Below are 18,962 nucleotides of genomic sequence, written 5' to 3' on the forward strand. Positions count from 1 at the left end.
CCATTTAAATTTTCCAGAAAGGTTTTACACTTAATTTATTCATATTAATGCATATCATTTATATATAATATTATATAATGTATGAATTAATTAATGCAATACATTACAATAAATACAATTAATTTATATTTTAAATATATAACACTATACAAGACAAATGCTTAGGTAGTGTATAATGTTCAGTATAGTCTAAAAGACTAACTTAGGCATTCAAACATGGCACAGTATAGGGAAAAGTCTGAGAGTATCTGTTAAAGGTCCAACAGTAGAATGTAAGAAGCAGATGTCAATCTACAAGTCCTTATAGGTTGGGAAAACAGGATTGTGGGTCAGAATGTTTATTTGCCTCATTGAAGAATCCCACGCTGGCCCCACCCATAAGCCTAGAGCCAGTCTAACAGAAATTCACAACCCACACACACACACACACACACACACACACACACACACACACACACACACACACACACACACACACACACAAGGCTGGCAAAGTTTGGCATGTACTGCTATTTGGCATTCACACCCGCACATCACACGCTAAGACATAACATGAACATAACACACTTCAGTATTCAACTTGAACAGGAAAACAGTCTGATAAATTTCTCACTTTAGTGCCACTTCATGCAAAGACAGGAAAGTTCTGAGGGGTTAAAGAAAGGTCTAGTGCATGTCTGTTCCGCATAAAGGTGTGGAGGATGGAGTCACACGGAAACTGTGGATGAAACCTTCACTCTTGGCCAAGTTTCTGTTCAACAATCAAAGCCTTATTTTTTGCATCCAGTGTTCCTGCTCCAGTTGCATTAAAAGATTGTGAATATTGATATTCCAAATTACACATTCAGATTTCAAATATTACATTTTAAAATAAAAATGTGAATTAAAAAAGTAGCTTGGGTAAATAAATTTAGAAGGAAAGGATGAACTCAGCAGTCACAAAAAAAGATCTTAGACATGAACTCAGTGACTCAGACCTGACATTAAGATCAGATATCATAGTAATCCCAATACACACACCCAATAAATATGATCTATGTGGCCTTTTGCTTTTGAAGAATTGCAAAGATGTGTAAACGTATACCATCACTCTACAAATGCATACATGTGTATACACCACACACACACAGAAACACACAATAAGTGACAAGTCTATGAGCACAGGCCTTATGAAATTTTACACAATCATTACAGTGTGAACAGGACTGGAACAATACTCAGGTCAAGGTGTAAAATGTACCTATTATGTGAAAATAAAAGCAAGGCTTGGAGTATCAGATTGTTTAAAGAAGGAGAGAAAATTAAAACCTAGATCTTAATTGTTGTGAACATACTACAGGGTGAGATGAATGGTTTAAAAACAGAAAGAAAAAAAAAAAAAACACTAGTCTTATTCCTTTAGGAGTTTCAACGAAAGCATTATTATTCTTTCAATTTTGTAATCAAACAGCAATTAATTTTCCAGACATTTCAAGATCTGCTAGTGATCTGCTAGTTAGACTCATAAAATCTTTGGCAATTTTCCTAGATGCTTTCAACAACTCTGCAGTTCTCTCGGTGAGAAAGTGGCACAACCAGTTACAATCAATTGCTGTGTAAGTCAACATAAGATTAATTGTAGTAATTGCAGTAACAGATACTGATCCACTGATCAAACACCATCTATAAACCTGATGAGTCAGCACCGCAATGCTAGTTGTAGCTAAAAAAGTAAATTACCTGCCCAATAGCATATCCAAAATATTGACTGAGGTTTACATAAATGATAAAACTGTAGAGGTATGAAGAAATATATGACCTCATAAAAGACACTGAATGTTCCCAAAGAAATAAATAAAATAGATATTTATACTCAGTTACTTTTTTATGTAATGGAAGTGAATAACCAGGAAGACTAATTAACCAAAGCGAATTAAGTAATGACGTAGAGACAGACAGCTGGCAATGAGAAATGCAGAAAATATGTAAGGCTTTAGTGAGTGATTCATTCCACAAATCCAATATGGCTGAAGTCCATTCCATTGTCTCATTACATGTGTATTACACTGTATGCGCATACTTTTGCAAAGGAACACCTGCTCATTCAAGCAATTACCAAAAAATTCAAAAAAGCAAACAGAAAAACTGGTTATGGTCAAACACAAAGATCTAGGCAAACTGGTTGTTTACATTCTTGCATCTTTATATACCGATCTGAGATGAAGTGTGTAAGTCCAAACAGGAAGAATGTGACAAAAATTCAGATGGTGCCCTCTGGTGTTCTTTTCAAGGCATTTCCACCTGCATAAACTGTTTTTTTTTGTTCTGGTTTTTGTTTGTTGTGTTTTTCACACCGTTCTGCAATCCCAGAATTTTTATATATATATATATATATATATATATATATATATATATATATATATATATATATATATATATATATATATATATATATATATATATATATATTTAAAACAGCCTGTCTCGCACCATTTTCCTTCCTCATTCTGCTGTGTGATCGGAACATGAAGTGAAGCTCTTTACCTGTGTCTTTTTAATTGCATTTATTAACAGGGGGACAGGTATTTCTATTAAAGTGGCCAGCAGATACATACATACATACATACATACATACATACATACATACATACATACATACATACATACATTTATGTAAAGATAATCTAAGTATTTGTTGCCAGTGCAATGCAAACATAGTGGCAGTGATTTGAATGAAGTGATGATGTTAACTGGATGGGCAAGATTTTCCCTCTGACTCACTTGCTTGCATAATAAAATACTAACAAAATAGCTGTTCACACGCAATAACGACCACACACACACACACACATACACACACACACACACACACACACACACACACACACACACACACACACACACACACACACACACACACACACACACACACACACACACACACACACACACACACACAAGACTTATACATTCAGTTGCATCCAGCATGCATCCCGGGGTTTGGAGCCTTCTTTCATTATCAGTAAAATAGGTGTGAATGTGTCAAGAGCCCTTTCCATTATAGCTATTGACCAGAAAAGAATAAGAGTATTTGTTGAGATAGTGGAGCAAGGCCTGACAGGCTGATTGTGAAAAGAAACAGCTAATTTAACTGTTAATTTTCTCACAGCCCAAACTTGTTGCCTAAGTGACATGTTTCTAAAACAAAACAACAAAAAACATGACTGAACATTCCTGCAGGTAATTTATACAGCTCACAGCGGTTACAAATATGAAGGCTTGTTTGCGTGAGTAAATAATGTGAAGACAGGCAACTTTGGCAGTATGCCTCGAAAAAAACGGGTCAACACACTGCACACATATTTCGAAAGAAAAGGGTTTTTTTTTTGTATAGGTGATTTCACAATTAGAGTGCTATTCAGAACTTACAATTCCTTTTGTGCAAAGCCGTATGACTATTTAAAACTGTGAAAATGTCATATTTTGTAAAATTTGGGTTAAGGTTGTTGCATGTTATTAGTGTTATTATATGTATAACCAAAATCCATAACATTGCATGATGGCATTACTGCTATTATGTAGTTGCTTATATACTTATATACTTATATACATATACAGTTTAGATTTACTGTTCTCTAAAAAAAAAAACCTCAACATACAGCCATAAATGTCAAAATATAAAAAAATAATAATAAAAATAATGTGAGTACATTCTAAGTGATAACAGCTGCACGCTGTGAAACCATGCAAAGCCACGTGTCCTATTCATCATGTTCCTGTTTTTGTCTGCTTAACAGGACCATACAATGCTTTGAGTACAAATCTCTCATACTGACCACTGGATATTCAACATGGCACCTGACTGAAGAACTCTCTGAGGATTTGAGAATTAGAATTGTTGCTGTTGACAAAGATGGCCGAGGCTATAAGAAGATCGGTAATAGCCTGAAGTTCATTGAGGGAAACACGGGTTCCAACATGTACTGTGACATTCTGAAGCAGAACATGATGCCCTCCTTTCAGAAACTGGGCTGAACGGCAGTTTTCCAACATTTTCAAACACACTGCCAAGATGACAACTGCCTTGCTGATAAAGCTGAAGGTGAAGGTGATGGAGTGGCCAAGTATGTCTCCAGTCCTGAACGGTATAGAGCATTTGTGAGGCATCCTCAAGCGGAAGCACTATGTGTCTAACATCCTGCAGCCCTGTGATGTCATTTTGAAGGAGTGAAAAGGATCCCAGCAACAACCTGTGGTGAATTCTATTCCCAGGAGGATTAAGGCAGTGCTGGATTAAGGCAGTGCTGGATAACAATAGTGCTCACACAAAATATTGACATTTCAGACACAGTTTTAGCATGTTCACTTAGGGTGTACTCAATTTAGTTGCCAGATATTTTGACAATAATGGGTGTGTGTGATAATACGGTATACTATGTTGTTGGACATTTGGTCAGCAGAGCAAAACCATGTACTTGCAAGGCCAATACACGCTTTTGTGAGGACATACAAGTTCAGTGTAGAAATTAACCACATCGCCATACCATTATAGTCTTCACCATAACCTGATTATTTTATTTATATACATTTTACAATGCAGATTAAAGTGTGCTACAGTGTTAAAAAGGTCAACAATAATGTACATATATGGTATAAATGGGCCAATAAATATTATCGGCATATTAATTATAATATATAATAATATTCAGACCAGCAATGAATATTTACAACAAGCAAACAAGTAGATATCTTCTGAAGTCGCTACAGGACATCAGAAGGGAGTCCTAGAGTAATACAGAAGTGAGCCTTTGCCGCCCCCTATGGGCAAAAATTTAACCTACGGATTTTCTCAGAATCTACTACTTCAATATTTCTGGATTGCACAATTTAATATATATTAACCATCAGTGTGGAAACAGCAAAAGTTCCATTTGGTGTCGATTTACGCAATTTTAAACACCATAACTACTTTAAAACATTTACAAGTGTGTTTTTACGAGCTACACTGTCACTGTTGCAAATGTAAACAGGCTTGTCTGTTTGAGCAGCTGGCTCAGTGCAACAAAGGAGAAGTAATGGGAACCTTGTTTTTTGATGTTCTTTCTTCCATGTGTCTAATAGACATGAACAAGTTCTTTGAAAAACATTTATGATCTTTGAAAGATTGTTCATGCTCTATGTTGCGTATGGTTTCACAAATAATAAACATACATTTGCATAAAGCATTCATAATTTATCCATGTCCATGTTGATCAAAGTATAAAAAACTTGAAAAGTAGTCATTTAGTCATTTAGAACTAAAATATTTGATTAAAATGCGATGCGAGTTAACTCATAATAATCATGCGACAATCGATTAACAGCCATATTATATATATATATATATATATATATATATATATATATATATATATATATATATATATATATATATATATATATATATATTTTTTTTTTTTTTTTTTTTTTTTTTTTTTACCATTAATGGTATATTTTTTACCATAAGTGGCCTATTTACAATAAATAAATAGCAGTGTGATAAATAAGGGTATAAGGTCCATATGAACAGGGGTGAGGGTGAATAATGTACAGAAGGTGCAGTAGGTAATTATATATGTATATATAGTAGTATACAATATACTGTGAAAAGATTGTGCATAGATGACGGGAGCTGACATGCTCAAATGACATGATATAGTTATGCACAAGTATGAATATTGTATGATACAGTATATACGGAATAAATATGGGTGAAATATACGGTAGTGCAGTGATGAAAAAGTTATGGATGGTGCAAAAATGCATAGTGGATAAGCAGTGCAAAAAAAATTTGATTCTTTAGTCTGTTTGTGTGGCTCTGTGGCACCTGTAGCATCTGTCTTATGGGAGAAGGGTGAATAGTCTATGATTGGGTAGTGCCAATGATTCATTGGGCAGTTTTCACCACCCTTATATATATCACAAACACTACATGTATTCATTTGCTAGTTTAAGCAGTTTAATGGCCCATTTATGTTTATTAGAATTAAGAAGATTTTATATTATTTACAAAAATTATATATTTTTTTGTTTTATCCCTAATATACTTAATATTAAGTTGTTTAAATTATTTGATATATTTTAAAATAAAAGGCATATTTTTTTTAACACTAGCCAGTAATTTGTTATAGAGCTGCGGCTGGTAGTACTTACGGCATAAGTCCTGCTTATAATAATAATACTAACAACAAATTACTGAGGAAACAAAATCCAAGGACCTTGCAATGTAAAGCCACAATCTAAACATGGCTACCATACATACAAAAATACCTTCGTGTCACTTTCCCCAGCTATTCAGTAGATAAACTCAGTTATAATCTTTATGGTGGAAAGCCTTACAGCCATTCTGATAACTTTTCACTTTTAGCCGCAGCATTCAATTATGGGACATTAATGGTAAGCTTTATCTTCATTTATATATATATATATATATATATATAAATATATATATATATATATATATATATATATATATATATATATATATATATATATATATATATATATATATATATATTCTTCTTCTTTCGGCTTCTCCCATTAGGGGTCGCCACAGCGGATCATCTGTCTCCATACCCCCCTGTCCTCTACATCTGCCTCTTTCAAACCAACTACCTGCATGTCTTCCCTCACCATATCCATAAACCTCCTCCTTGGTCTTCCTCTTTTCCTCGTTTGTGGTGGCTCCATCTTCAGCATTCTCCTACCGATAACCCCCATGTCCCTCCTCTTCACATGTCCAAACCATCTCAATCGCGCCTCCCTCACCGTGTCTCCAAAACGTCCTAATTCACGGTCCTTCTAATAACACTTGTTTCTAATCCTGTCCATCCTTGTCACTCCCAATGGAAATCTCAACATCTTCATCTCTGCTACCTCCAGCTGCACTTCCTGTTTTTTACTCAATGCCACTGTCTCTAAACCATACAACATAACAGGTCTCACCACAGTCCTATAAAATTTCCCTTTCACTCTTACAGATACTCTTCTATCACAAATCACTCCCGCCATTTATTTCCACTCACTCCACCCTACTCTTTTCTTCTTCTATTAACTTCTTAAACACACTCTCCATTACTTTGCACTGTTGACCCCAGGTACCTAAACTCCTCCACCTTTTCCACCTCTTCTCCCTGCAACCGCACCTCTCCACTGCCCTCCCTCTCATTCACACACATGTACTCTGTCTTACTCCTACTGACTTTCATTCCCCTTCTCTCCAGCACATACCCCCACCCATCCAGGCTCTTCTCAACCTGCTCTCTACTCTCACCACAAATCACAATATTATCCGCAAACATCATAGTCCATGGAGACTCCTGTCTGACCTCATCCATCAACCTGTTCATTACCACTGCAAACAGGAAAGGGCTCAGAGCCTTTGCTGTCACACTGCTGTCACATTGTCCTCGTACATGTCCTGCACCACTTTCACATACTTCTCATGTCGTACTTCTTACCTTGTCGTATGCTTTCTCCAAATCCATAAACACACATGGCAACTCCTTCTCCATCAACATTCTCAAAGCAAATATTTCATCTGTAGTGCTCCTTCTTGACATAAAACCTTACCGTTGTTCACAGATGGTCACCTCTTCTCTCAGCCTGGCTTCTACTACTCTTTCCTATAACTAAATGTTGTAAATAATAAACTTAATTCCCCTGTAGTTACTGCAGGTCTGCACATCTCCCTTATGCTTAAAGATCGGTACCAGCACACTTCTTCTCCATTCCTCAGGCATCCTCTCCCCTTCCAGAATCTTGTTAAACAATCTGGTTAAAAACTCCACTGCCATCTCTCCTAAACATCTCCACGCTTCTACAGGTATGTCATCTTGTCCAACCGACTTTCCACTCTTTATCCTCTTAATCGCTGCTCTCACTTCCTCCTTACTAATCCTATCCACATCCTGCTTCACCATCTCCACATCATCCAACCTTCTCTCTCTCTGATTTTCCTCATTCATCAGCTGCTCAAAATACTCCCTCCACCTTTTCAACACACTCTCCTCACTAGTCAACACATTTCCATTTTCATCCTTTATTGTTCTAACCTGCAGCACATCCTTTCCAGCTCGGTCCCTCTGTCTGGCCAATCGGTACAAATCCTTTTCTCCTCCCTTAGTGTCCAACTTCTCATACAGCTCCTCATATGCCTTTTCCTTGGCTTTCGCCACATCCCTCTTTACCTGCTGCCGCCTCTCCTTGTACTCCTGCCTACTTTTCTCATCACTCTGTCTATCCCACTTCTGTTTCTCCAACCTCTTCCTCCTTATGCTCTCCTGCACTTCCTCATTCCACCACCACATCTCTTTGTCTTCCTTTCTATTTCCAGATGTCACACCAAGTACTTTTCTAGCTGCCATCCTCATCACTCCTGCAGTAGTTGCCCAATCATCCAGCACCTCTTCACCACCACCGAGCCCCTGTCTGACCTCTTCCCTGAACCTCACACTACACTCTTCCTCCTTTAGCTTCCACCATCTTATTCTTCTTTCAGTCCTCACTCTCCTCCTCTTCTTCTTCGCTTCCAAAACCATCCTACACACCACCGTCCGATGCTGTCTAGCTACACTGTCCCCCGCCAACACCTTACAGTCTCCAATCTCCTTCAGGTTGCATCTCCTGCATAGAACATAGTCCACCTGTGTGCACCTTCCTCCACTCTTATAGGTCATCCTATGATCATCCTTCTTCTTAAAATACGTATTCACCACTGCCATTTCCATCCTTTTAGCAAAATCCACCACCATCTGCCCTTCCACATTCCTCTCCTTAAGGCCATACCTACCCATAACCTCCTCATCACCTCCGTTCCCTTCACCTACATGCCCATGAAAGTCTGCCCTTATCACCAATCGTTCTTTCCTAGGTACACCATCTACCACTTCATCTAATTCACTCCAGAATCTTTTCTTCTCCTCCATCTCACAGCCGACTTGTGAAGCATAAGCATAAGCACTTGCAATAAATTGTGAGTAACATATAGATACAGGAAAAATTCAGAGTGAGGAAAAATGGGATCTAAGTGACTTTAACCATGGCATGGTTGTTGGTGCCAGACAGGCTTGTTTGAGTATCTGATTAAACTGCTAATCTCCTGATGTTTTCACACACAACTGTGTTTAGATTTTATATATATTATGTGTGCAGAGTATCTTCAGACTGAAACACCAACTGACAAGAGAGAGACCTGAAGAGATTGACTGGACTGATCTGAGTTGACAGAACATCTACTGTAATTCAAATAAGGTCTCTTTGCAACCACAGTTGGTTAAGCAACCACAATAACCACAAATAATAAGGTTACTATTAAGAATACAGCACTGGCCTTCTTTTCATTAATAATTCTAAATATTTATTAAAATAAACTTATTTAAAAGCATCCTATTTTAGACGGGTTATCTCACTAATAATAAGGTAAAGTATAGGTTTCCTTGCAAGGTTATGATGTATTTGTTATTTTAAGTAAGAAAAATTTCGACACTCAGGGGTTTAGGGCACAGAGAGAGGGGGTATACAGGGATATGTGTGTGAGTAAGAGAGAGAGAGAGAGAAAGAGAGAGAGAGAGAGAGAGAGAGAGAGAGAGAGAGAGAGAGAGAGAGAGAGAGAGAGAGAGAGAGAGAGAGAGATGACTGTGGTTGGTTGGTTTGGGTTTTGAAACGTGGAGCTCAAGGAAGGTTTTTCAGTATAAAGGGCTCTTTCAGTCTGCCTGTGTGCGCTCTGGAGGGAACCACACAACTAGAGAGGGACAGGAGTAGCGTCATAATCAGCCATAGGACTGTAAGCATCAGTCAGAGTATTAATTACATTACACCTCAGAACTAAGTAGATCAGATCAGCATTTTGGGCTTGGACTCAACACCAGTGGAACCAGTCAGTGGTGTGTGTGTGTGTGTGTGTGTGTGTGTGTGTGTGTGTGTGTGTGTGTGTGTGTGTGTGTGTGAGGAAGGCACTGTCCATCCTGTCGCTTTAATGGGACCTACATAAAGCGTCTGTTCTTCACAACAGGTGCTTAATCAGAGTTTGTGCTGTTCTTCAGGCACTTTCAGCTTTCCGTGTGTAGGGAAAAAGGTAAGAACACATACATTTCACTATGAAACAGATGTTGTAGATGTAATAGTAATAGTAATAGTACTTTCAAAGGAAACTGTGCTGAAGTTACCTTTCAGAATTAAGCAAACTTCAGTGCCTAATAACCTTAATTCCATTAACTCCAGGTGGTTTGGATAGCTAAAGTGTGCGTTTAGGAGTAGATGTAGGTCTGGATTTGGTCACGTACCGCTTTTAGTCAGGTGTGTAGTGTTTGTGAACAGTGTGTTCTTCCTGTCTAGGCGGTGTGTAACGAGGGATTGAGTGTGTACGCTGCGCACAGCTGGATCTGAAGGTGAGTCGCGCGCGCTGGCATGGCCATGCGCGAAACATAGTGCACAGGCTGCAAGTTGATCAAGACAGAGAAGAAAAAAAGACGTGAAAAAACGTAAAAAAAAAAAAAAAAAAAACACTCGAAGACGAATCAAAAAGACTTCGCCTGGCTTGGAGAAAATGGAGATACGCGAGTGCCTGCTCTTACTAAAAATCATCGTTCTGCTCAAAGGTGGGTTTCCCCCTTGCGCACTTCCAGTCTGATTTATAAAACATTCATGTTGGATGTCGACAACCGTTATAAACCCTAATAATGTCTCATTTTGTAAACAAAGTCTTTTTGTTCATTGTTGAATAGCTGATTTGAGATAATCTTTTTTAACAACTATTTGGATGAATTAATGATATATATATATATATATATATATATATATATATATATATATATATATATATATATATATATATATATATATATATTATTTGTTGATTATAGTTCACTCAGCGTTTATAAAAAAAAAATATTTTCTTTGAGTCAAACCTACAGTCCTGTAATAGTAATTTACAACCATCAATGTTTCCTGATGTGTCGGTGGTGTCATGCGAAGCATCCCATTCGAAGTTTATAATTTGTACTTTTTTAGAACAATTTGTCTTTGCAAATTCAGACAACATTGAACAGCTTGTTTAAGGTTGGAGGTTCAACTCAGATCATAACTTATTCCACTCAAAAACCTTTGTTTTGTCTATTTTGAGACACTTTCTAATGTGCTTAAAATTGTGGTGTTCTGCATTGCCCAGTTAATCTTGAGCTTTAGATCACAAGCTGATGGCCAGACTTCAGGATTTTCTTGTAAAGAGGAAAATTATGGGGTTTTTTTTTTCAATATTATAGATGCACAGAAGTATGAAATTCTGATTTCTGATCCGCATATTTGATTTGATGTTTTACGCTGGATGCCCTTCCTAACGCAACCCTCTTCTTTTATCCGGGCTTGGGACCGGCATTAAGAGTGCACTGGCTTGTGCAACCCTAATGGCTAATCAACCAACAGCCCTGCTTAATAAACTGATATGATGTGATGTCCAGTTACCAGCATGACACTAAAACAGGTAGCAGTCATGGCTACTTTTTACTTAAGTACATGTCAGAGCCCAAATTTCTTTACTTTAACTACAGTAAAAAAGTAGTCAGTATTTCATCATCAGATCAGAGTCTTTTAAACATGAGTATCTGTACTTCTACTTAAGTAAAGGATGTGTGTACTTTTGCCACTTCTGCTGATGCGTGAACAGGAAAGTATCTATCCCCACACCATCACACTCCACCTTGTTGAACTGTAAATGAAACATCCTTTTTGTTGAATATTGTGTTAACTTTACACCAGATGGGACCTATGTCTTCCAAAAATCTTTACTCTTTAGTCCACAGAACATTATCCCAAAAGGCTTGAAGATCATAAACATGCTTTTTTTTTTTGGCCAGTATGAAATGACCCCTTGTATTCCTTTTGGTTAGCAGTGTTTTTGCTACTACCATTGATACTATTCAAAATCATATCTGAAGTGGACATGCAGTTCCTTAGATGGTCATCTGGTGTTTTTTGTGATTTCCTGTACTAGTTGTTGATGTGCTTCTGGAGGAATTTTGGTAGGCCGACAACTTCTGGGAAGATTCAACACAGTTTTCTACATTAATGCCTCTAACTGAAGTTCTCTGAGTCCCAGAGCTGTGGAAATGTCTTTGTAGCCCATTCCACATATACAGTGAGGAAAATAAGTATTTGAACACCCTGCTATTTTGCAAGTTCTCCCACTTAGAAATCATGGAGGGGTCTGAAATTATCATCGTAGGTGCATGTCCACTGTGAGAGACATAATCTAAAAAAAAAAATCCAGAAATCACAATATATGATTTTTAAACTATTTATTTGTATGATACAGCTGCAAATAAGTATTTAAACACCTGTCTATCAGCTAGAATTCTGACCCTTAAAAACCTGTTAGTCTGCCTTTAAAATGTCCACCTCCACTACATTTATTATCCTAAATTAGATGCACCTGTTTGAGGTCATTAGCTGCATAAAGACACCTGTCCACCCCATACAATCAGTAAGAATCCAACTTCTAACATGGCCAAGACCAAAGAGCTGTCCAAAGACGCTAGAGACAAAATTGTACACCTCCACAAGGCTGGAAAGGGCTACAGGGAAATTGCCAACCAGCTTGGTGAAAAAAGGTCCACTGTTGGAGCAAACATTAGAAAATGAAGAAGCTAAACATGACTGTCAATCTCCGTCGGACTGGGGCTCCATGCAAGAACTCACCTCGTGGGGTCTCAATGATCCTAAGGAAGGTGAGAAATCAGCCCAGAACTACACGGGAGGAGCTGGTCAATGACCTAAAAAGAGCTGGGACCACCGTTTCCAAGGTTACTGTTGGTAATACACTAAGACATCATAGTTTGAAATCATGCATGGCACGGAAGGTTCCCCTGCTTAAACCAGCACATGTCCAGGCACGTCTTAAGTTTGCCAATGACCATTTGGATGATCCAGAGGAGTCATGGGAGAAAGTCATGTGGTCAGATGAGACCAAAATAGAACTTTTGGGTCATAATTCCACTAAACGTGTTTGGAGGAAGAAGAATGATGAGTACCATCCCAAGAACACCATCCCTACTGTGAAGCATGGGGGTGGTAGCATTATGCTTTGGGGGTGTTTTTCTGCACATGGGACAGGGCGACTGCACTGTATTAAGGAGAGGATGACCGGAGCCATGTATTGCGAGATTTTGGGGAACAACCTCCTTCCCTCAGTTAGAGCATTGAAGATGGGTCGAGGCTGGGTCTTCCAACATGACAATGACCCGAAGCACACAGCCAGGATAACCAAGGAGTGGCTCTGTAAGAAGCATATCAAGGTTCTGGCGTAGCCTAGCCAGTCTCCAGACCTAAACCCAATAGAGAATCTTTGGAGGGAGCTCAAACTCCGTGTTTTTTAGCGACAGGCCAGAAACCTGACTGATCTAGAGAAGATCTGTGTGGAGGAGTGGGCCAAAATCCCTCCTGCAGTGTGTGCAAACTTGGTGAAAAACTACAGGAAACGTTTGACCTCTGTAATTGCAAACAAAGGCTACTGTACCAAATATTAACATTGACTTTCTCAGGTGTTCAAATACTTATTTGCAGCTGTATTATACAAATAAATAGTAAAAAAATCATACATTGTGATTTCTGGATTTTTTTTTTAGATTATGTCTCTCACAGTGGACATGCACCTACGATGACAATTTCAGACCCCTCCATGATTTCTAAGTGGGAGAACTTGCAAAATAGCAGGGTGTTCAAATACTTATTTTCCTCACTGTATATTTCAGTAGTTTTCTGTCTCATCTGTTTTTTCCCTCTTGATCATGAGATAATGTTCTGCAGTTTGGGAATTTTTAGCCTACATCACATTGCTGGAAAAGTTCTATTTAAATAATGTTTAGATTCAGTAGATCTGTCAGTAATCAGTCATGTGTCTAGTCTAATTTGAACAATTGTGAAATTAATTTTGAATGATAGTAACAGAAGAATGATAGTAACAGAAGTGTTCATCTTATTCTTCTAATCATTTTAATATTTATGGGGGAAAAAAATAAAACAAAGCTGCAAGATATTGCCTTAAAGGCACAAGGCCTTTGTCAGTACTTTTTAGACATACTTAGTGTGCACAGTGCAACTTTGGGCACAGCCTGGAATTATTTTTTATTTGTATATTGATCGGTTTGCAGTAATTCACAGATTATATATCGAATTCAAAACCAGAGTATCCTTAAAAAGTGTTTTAAAAATTGTACATGCAGCTTTATATTAAGTATTTGACTATAGATTAAGTCAGGTAAACTTCATTTTTCTGTTGTTGCACATTAACACACCTATTTGACTAAATGCACTTGGCCCCAGTGTGGCCAGCATGCTTTGCTATTTCTGTGGAGGCTTTGTTTTTCAAAAGTGTTAACATCAGTTCTGTCTGTCTCTGTTTCCTATTTCAGGTTTAATGGCCTTAAATCTAGCGTAACATTGCCAGGTTGGTCTGGAAACCTGTGAAGGAATATTTGTTAAAACTCAAAAGTGAGACATAAGACTCAAGATTAAGTTTATCTTCAAGTTATAATGGCAGGTCTAAGGGTACTTAATGGTCCATGTATGTCAGAGAAACATATGCTTCTAATTAAAGTGCTACTCGAGCATGCTTTTCTGTGGATGTTTAGGCAAGGCTGTATTGTTTTAAATCTCTATATATCTTTATATCTTTTACACAGCAGGGCAATTGCATGGTCAATACATTTTGATAATTGAGTGTAACTTTCTGAAAACTTTAAAGTGTGTAACCGCTTAGAGTAATGGCTAATAATTCAATGCTAAATAACAGTGCAGGGACTAGTCAGGAATAAGTGAGTAATGCAACATTAATACCAAAGTCACTACTGTAAACTACTAATAAATAATGGGTTGTTTAAATAATTAAACAACTAATAGCAAAATAATTAGGTCGGAGTTCATTATGAATTAGGCAAGAATTGCAAGTTTAATATATCTTTCCAATTCAATAAATAATTAGTAGTATACCTACCAAAGATATAGCTTTGACCAAATATTGACAGTTTATGATTTTTGCTGAGCCTCACCAGAACCTCATCATTAATATTGTAGATTGATGGTGGTTTGCCCCTTTTGGTTTATGCAGTGCTTAGTAACCTTTTGTGCCATCTGTCTCGTTTTTGATGACTCTTTGGTAAACATTGTATTTACATGTTATTCTCTGTGGGGGCAGTGGACTGTCTTATTTTAAGAATGCTTTAGTCATTAATGATAATGTTTTTCTTCCATCAGTGATGCATCTCAAATTAAGTGAAGTTTAGGACCCTCAGTTTGTCCTCATTTCTAATTCTTGAATGAACCTGCCTATACCCTGCTCCATTAACTCAGAAAGTTGTACACAAGGTTTTTCTCTTAAAGGTGTTTTCTTACCATTTCTTTAGGGAGATAGACTTTAGGGATGGTATAGAGAGTTCTGAATGACTCTGAAATTAAGTTGTCCCATCAGCCTTTACATTGCACCTTTTCATTGTACCTTTCTTTCCCATTGTTGTTTTATCTTGGGTGGACCATATTCACTGTAGATTCACTACAGTGTTGAGCTGTTTCTTTACGTTTGTTGTTCTTGCGTTTTCATTGCCACATCAGTTGTAACAATCAACCACCTGTCGAACATTCTGTAGGTCTCCCCTATGCCCTAAAACAGCTCTGACTCATCAAGGCATCGACTTCACAAGACCTATGAAGGTAGTAGGCCTTTATGGTTCATACTTATTCTGATCTCGCCATCTGTGGGATGTGGTGGGCAAATAAGAACCATATACAACAGCACATCTTCCGATGTTTTGGGGAGTTTGTCCCTTGACTGTCAGAGCTGTTTGTACGCTCAAGGGGGACCTACACAATATAAGTTAGGTGGTTTTAACAGTACTGTAAAGTGATGTCATAAATCGCTAGAATAAAAAGACAGGTAATACTGTATGTAAACAGCAATGTTGAAATTACATACCACCTCATGCTTAATGTCTTTAATTGCCACTGTAAATTCACATCTGAAAATTTTATTATCTGCACGTGACAGTTGCTGATCAAAGTTTTCATAGCTGCTGTACTGTGTCAAGTGATTTACATGCTTAAATTCCAGCTCTTGTGGATTTTAGCATGTGTGTGTTGTGTACAGTATGGTATTGTTAATGGATTCAACAGAATTTCGTCTGTGATGAACAAGTTTTGCTATGTTAAGCTGTATTTAGATGAAAAACACAGGTGCTGGTTCAGGGAAATCTTCCACTCCCCCTTCATTCATTCTTTCAACCCACACCTCTCAAGAGGACTGGTAGGATGAAAATAAATCATCATAAGCAAGAAAATACCCACAAAACAATGAGGACAGGTCTGTGAAAGAAAGCTTCTGAAGTGAATTAGAAAGGAAACTAGTTGCAATAAACTTGTGTGACAGTGAGAAGGAGGACATCGAAGGAAAGCTAATGCATTTAGTCAAGATGGGAAAGTAATAAGTGAGTCATGTTTATGTCTTTATCAGCCTATGTCCTGGTATATCTCCACTGACACATAGCAGTGAGTGATAACTAAACAGCAACATGAAAATTGTGCTCTCTTTGGAATGTGTCTAAATTTGAGCTAATTTGGTATTGATTATTAATCTCTATATAATGCACTTATGAACATCTATTACTCATTTAACTCTATCGAGATGTACATAGGGAAGCCAGAGAGAAGAAAATAATAAAAGAAAGTTTATGTCAGAGAAAAACTGACTGAAACAGATTTATTATAGAGGTACTGGATGTATAGTAGTGTATGTTTCATGCCTGCAGTTGGTGTATTTGCTACTGCAATTTGCAACATTTAAGCCAAATAAGCATTTTTTTTTTTAATTAAAAAAAAAAAATGCATGTAAGGGATAAGGGTCACGGTCATAATTACTAACACCATTGCCAGTAATTATGAACGTGACCCTTTACCCTTACATGCATATTATACCTATACAAAAGGCATTATGATTTTCGAAACAAATGATGTTAGCACATTGCGAATAAGTTTCTATTAGAATACAGGAATACTGTAGACACTACTGTTGGATGTCTAGCTGATAAGCTAGAAAATTGTGCTAGAAATATATAAGCTAGAAATATATAAGCTAGAAATATATAAGCATCATTCTGATGTTTGATATACTGTAGACATTACTGTCGGATGTCTAGCTGATAAGCTAACTGTTTGAATGTGTAAATACACAAGTGGATGGTGTGTGCATATTCTCTATAATTAAATATGCAACAGAAAAATAAACCATGCAGTTAGGGGTGAGGGGTAAAACAGTATTGAAAAGTTTATATGCTTTGAGACAATGTCCATTGTTATGCAGTGGGTACGGAAAGTATTCAGACCCCCTTAAATTTTTCACTCTTTGTTATATTGCAGCCATTTGCTAAAATCATTTAGGTTCATTCTTCTTCCTCATGAATGTACACACAGCTCCCCATACTGACAGAAAAACACAGAATTGTTGACATTGTTGCAGATTTATTAAAAAAGAAAAACTGAAATATCACATGGTCCTAAGTATTCAGACCCTTTGCTCAGTATTTAGTAGAAGCCCCCTTTTGATCTAATACAGCCAGGAGACTTTTTGGGAAAGATGCAACAAGTCTTTCACACCTGGATTTGGGGATCCTCTGCCATTCCTCCTTGCAGGTCCTCTCCAGTTCTGTCAGGTTGGATGGTAAACGTTGGTGGACAGCCATTTTTAGGTCTCTCCAGAGATGCTCAATTGGGTTTAAGTCAGGGCTCTGGCTGGGCCATTCAAGAACAGTCACGGAGTTGTTGTGAAGCCACTCCTTCGTTATTTTAGCTGTGTGCTTAGGGTCATTGTCTTGTTGGAAGGTAAACCTTCGGCCCAGTCTGAGGTCCAGAGCACTCTGGAGAAGGTTTTTGTCCAGGATATCCTTGTACTTGGCCGCATTCATCTTTCCCTCGATTACAACCAGTCGTCCTGTCCCTGCAGCTGAAAAACACCCCCACAGCATGATGCTGCAACCACCATGCTTCACTGTTGGGACTGTATTGGACAGATGATGAGCAGTGCCTGGTTTTCTCCACACATACCGCTTAGAATTAAGGCCAAAAAGTTATATTTTGGTCTCATCAGACCAGAGAATCTTATTTCTCACCATCTTGGAGTCCTTCAGGTGTTTAGCAAACTCCATGCGGGCTTTCATGTGTCTTACACTGAGGAGAGGCTTCTGTCGGGCCACTCACCATAACGCCCCGACTGGTGGAGGGCTGCAGTGATGGTTGACTTTCTACAACTTTCTCCCATCTCCTGACTGCATCTCTGGAGCTCAGCCACAGTGATCTTTGGGTTCTTCTTTACCTCTCTCACCAAGGCTCTTCTCCCCCGATAGCTCAGTTTGGCCGGACGGCCAGCTCTAGGAAGGGTTCTGGTCGTCCCAAACGTCTTCCATTTGAGGATTATGGAGGCCACTGTGCTTTTAGGAACCTTAAGTGCAGCAGAAATCTTTTTGTAACCTTGGCCAGATCTGTGCCTTGCCACAATTCTGTCTCTGAGCTCTTCAGGCAGTTCCTTTGACCTCATGATTCTCATTTGCTCTGACATGCATTGTGATCTGGAAGGTCTTATATAGACAGGTGTGTGGCTTTCCTAATCAAGTCCAATCAGTATAATCAAACACAGCTGGACTCAAATGAAGGTGTAGAACCATCTCAAGGATGATCAGAAGAAATGGAAAGCACCTGAGTTAAATATATGAGTGTCACAGCAAAGGGTCTGAATACTTAGCACCATGTGATATTTCAGTTATTCTTTTTTAATAAATCTGCAACAATGTCAACAATTCTGTGTTTTTCTGTCAATATGGGGAGCTGTGTGTACATTCATGAGGAAGAAGAATGAACTTAAATGATTTTAGCAAATGGCTGCAATATAACAAAGAGTGAAAAATTTAAGG

At 37.9% G+C, this 18,962-nt stretch overlaps 1 protein-coding gene across 1 annotated transcript in view; it reads left to right on the forward strand.

Moving 5' to 3' along the window:
• The first annotated feature begins 9,724 nt into the window (after positions 1-9,724).
• The window catches only part of itga10 (integrin, alpha 10), a 34,228-nt gene continuing 24,990 nt past the window's right edge, over positions 9,725-18,962 (forward strand). The window contains exons 1-2 of the mRNA XM_083554197.1: positions 9,725-10,093; positions 10,354-10,616. Of these exons, the coding sequence (XP_083410323.1) occupies positions 10,565-10,616 (52 nt within the window). The 5' untranslated portion in view covers positions 9,725-10,093; positions 10,354-10,564. The remainder of the gene's footprint in view (positions 10,094-10,353; positions 10,617-18,962) is intronic.

This window comes from Silurus aristotelis (genome assembly GCF_946808225.1).
Source record: "Silurus aristotelis genome assembly, chromosome: 1".
NCBI lineage: Eukaryota > Metazoa > Chordata > Actinopteri > Siluriformes > Siluridae > Silurus > Silurus aristotelis.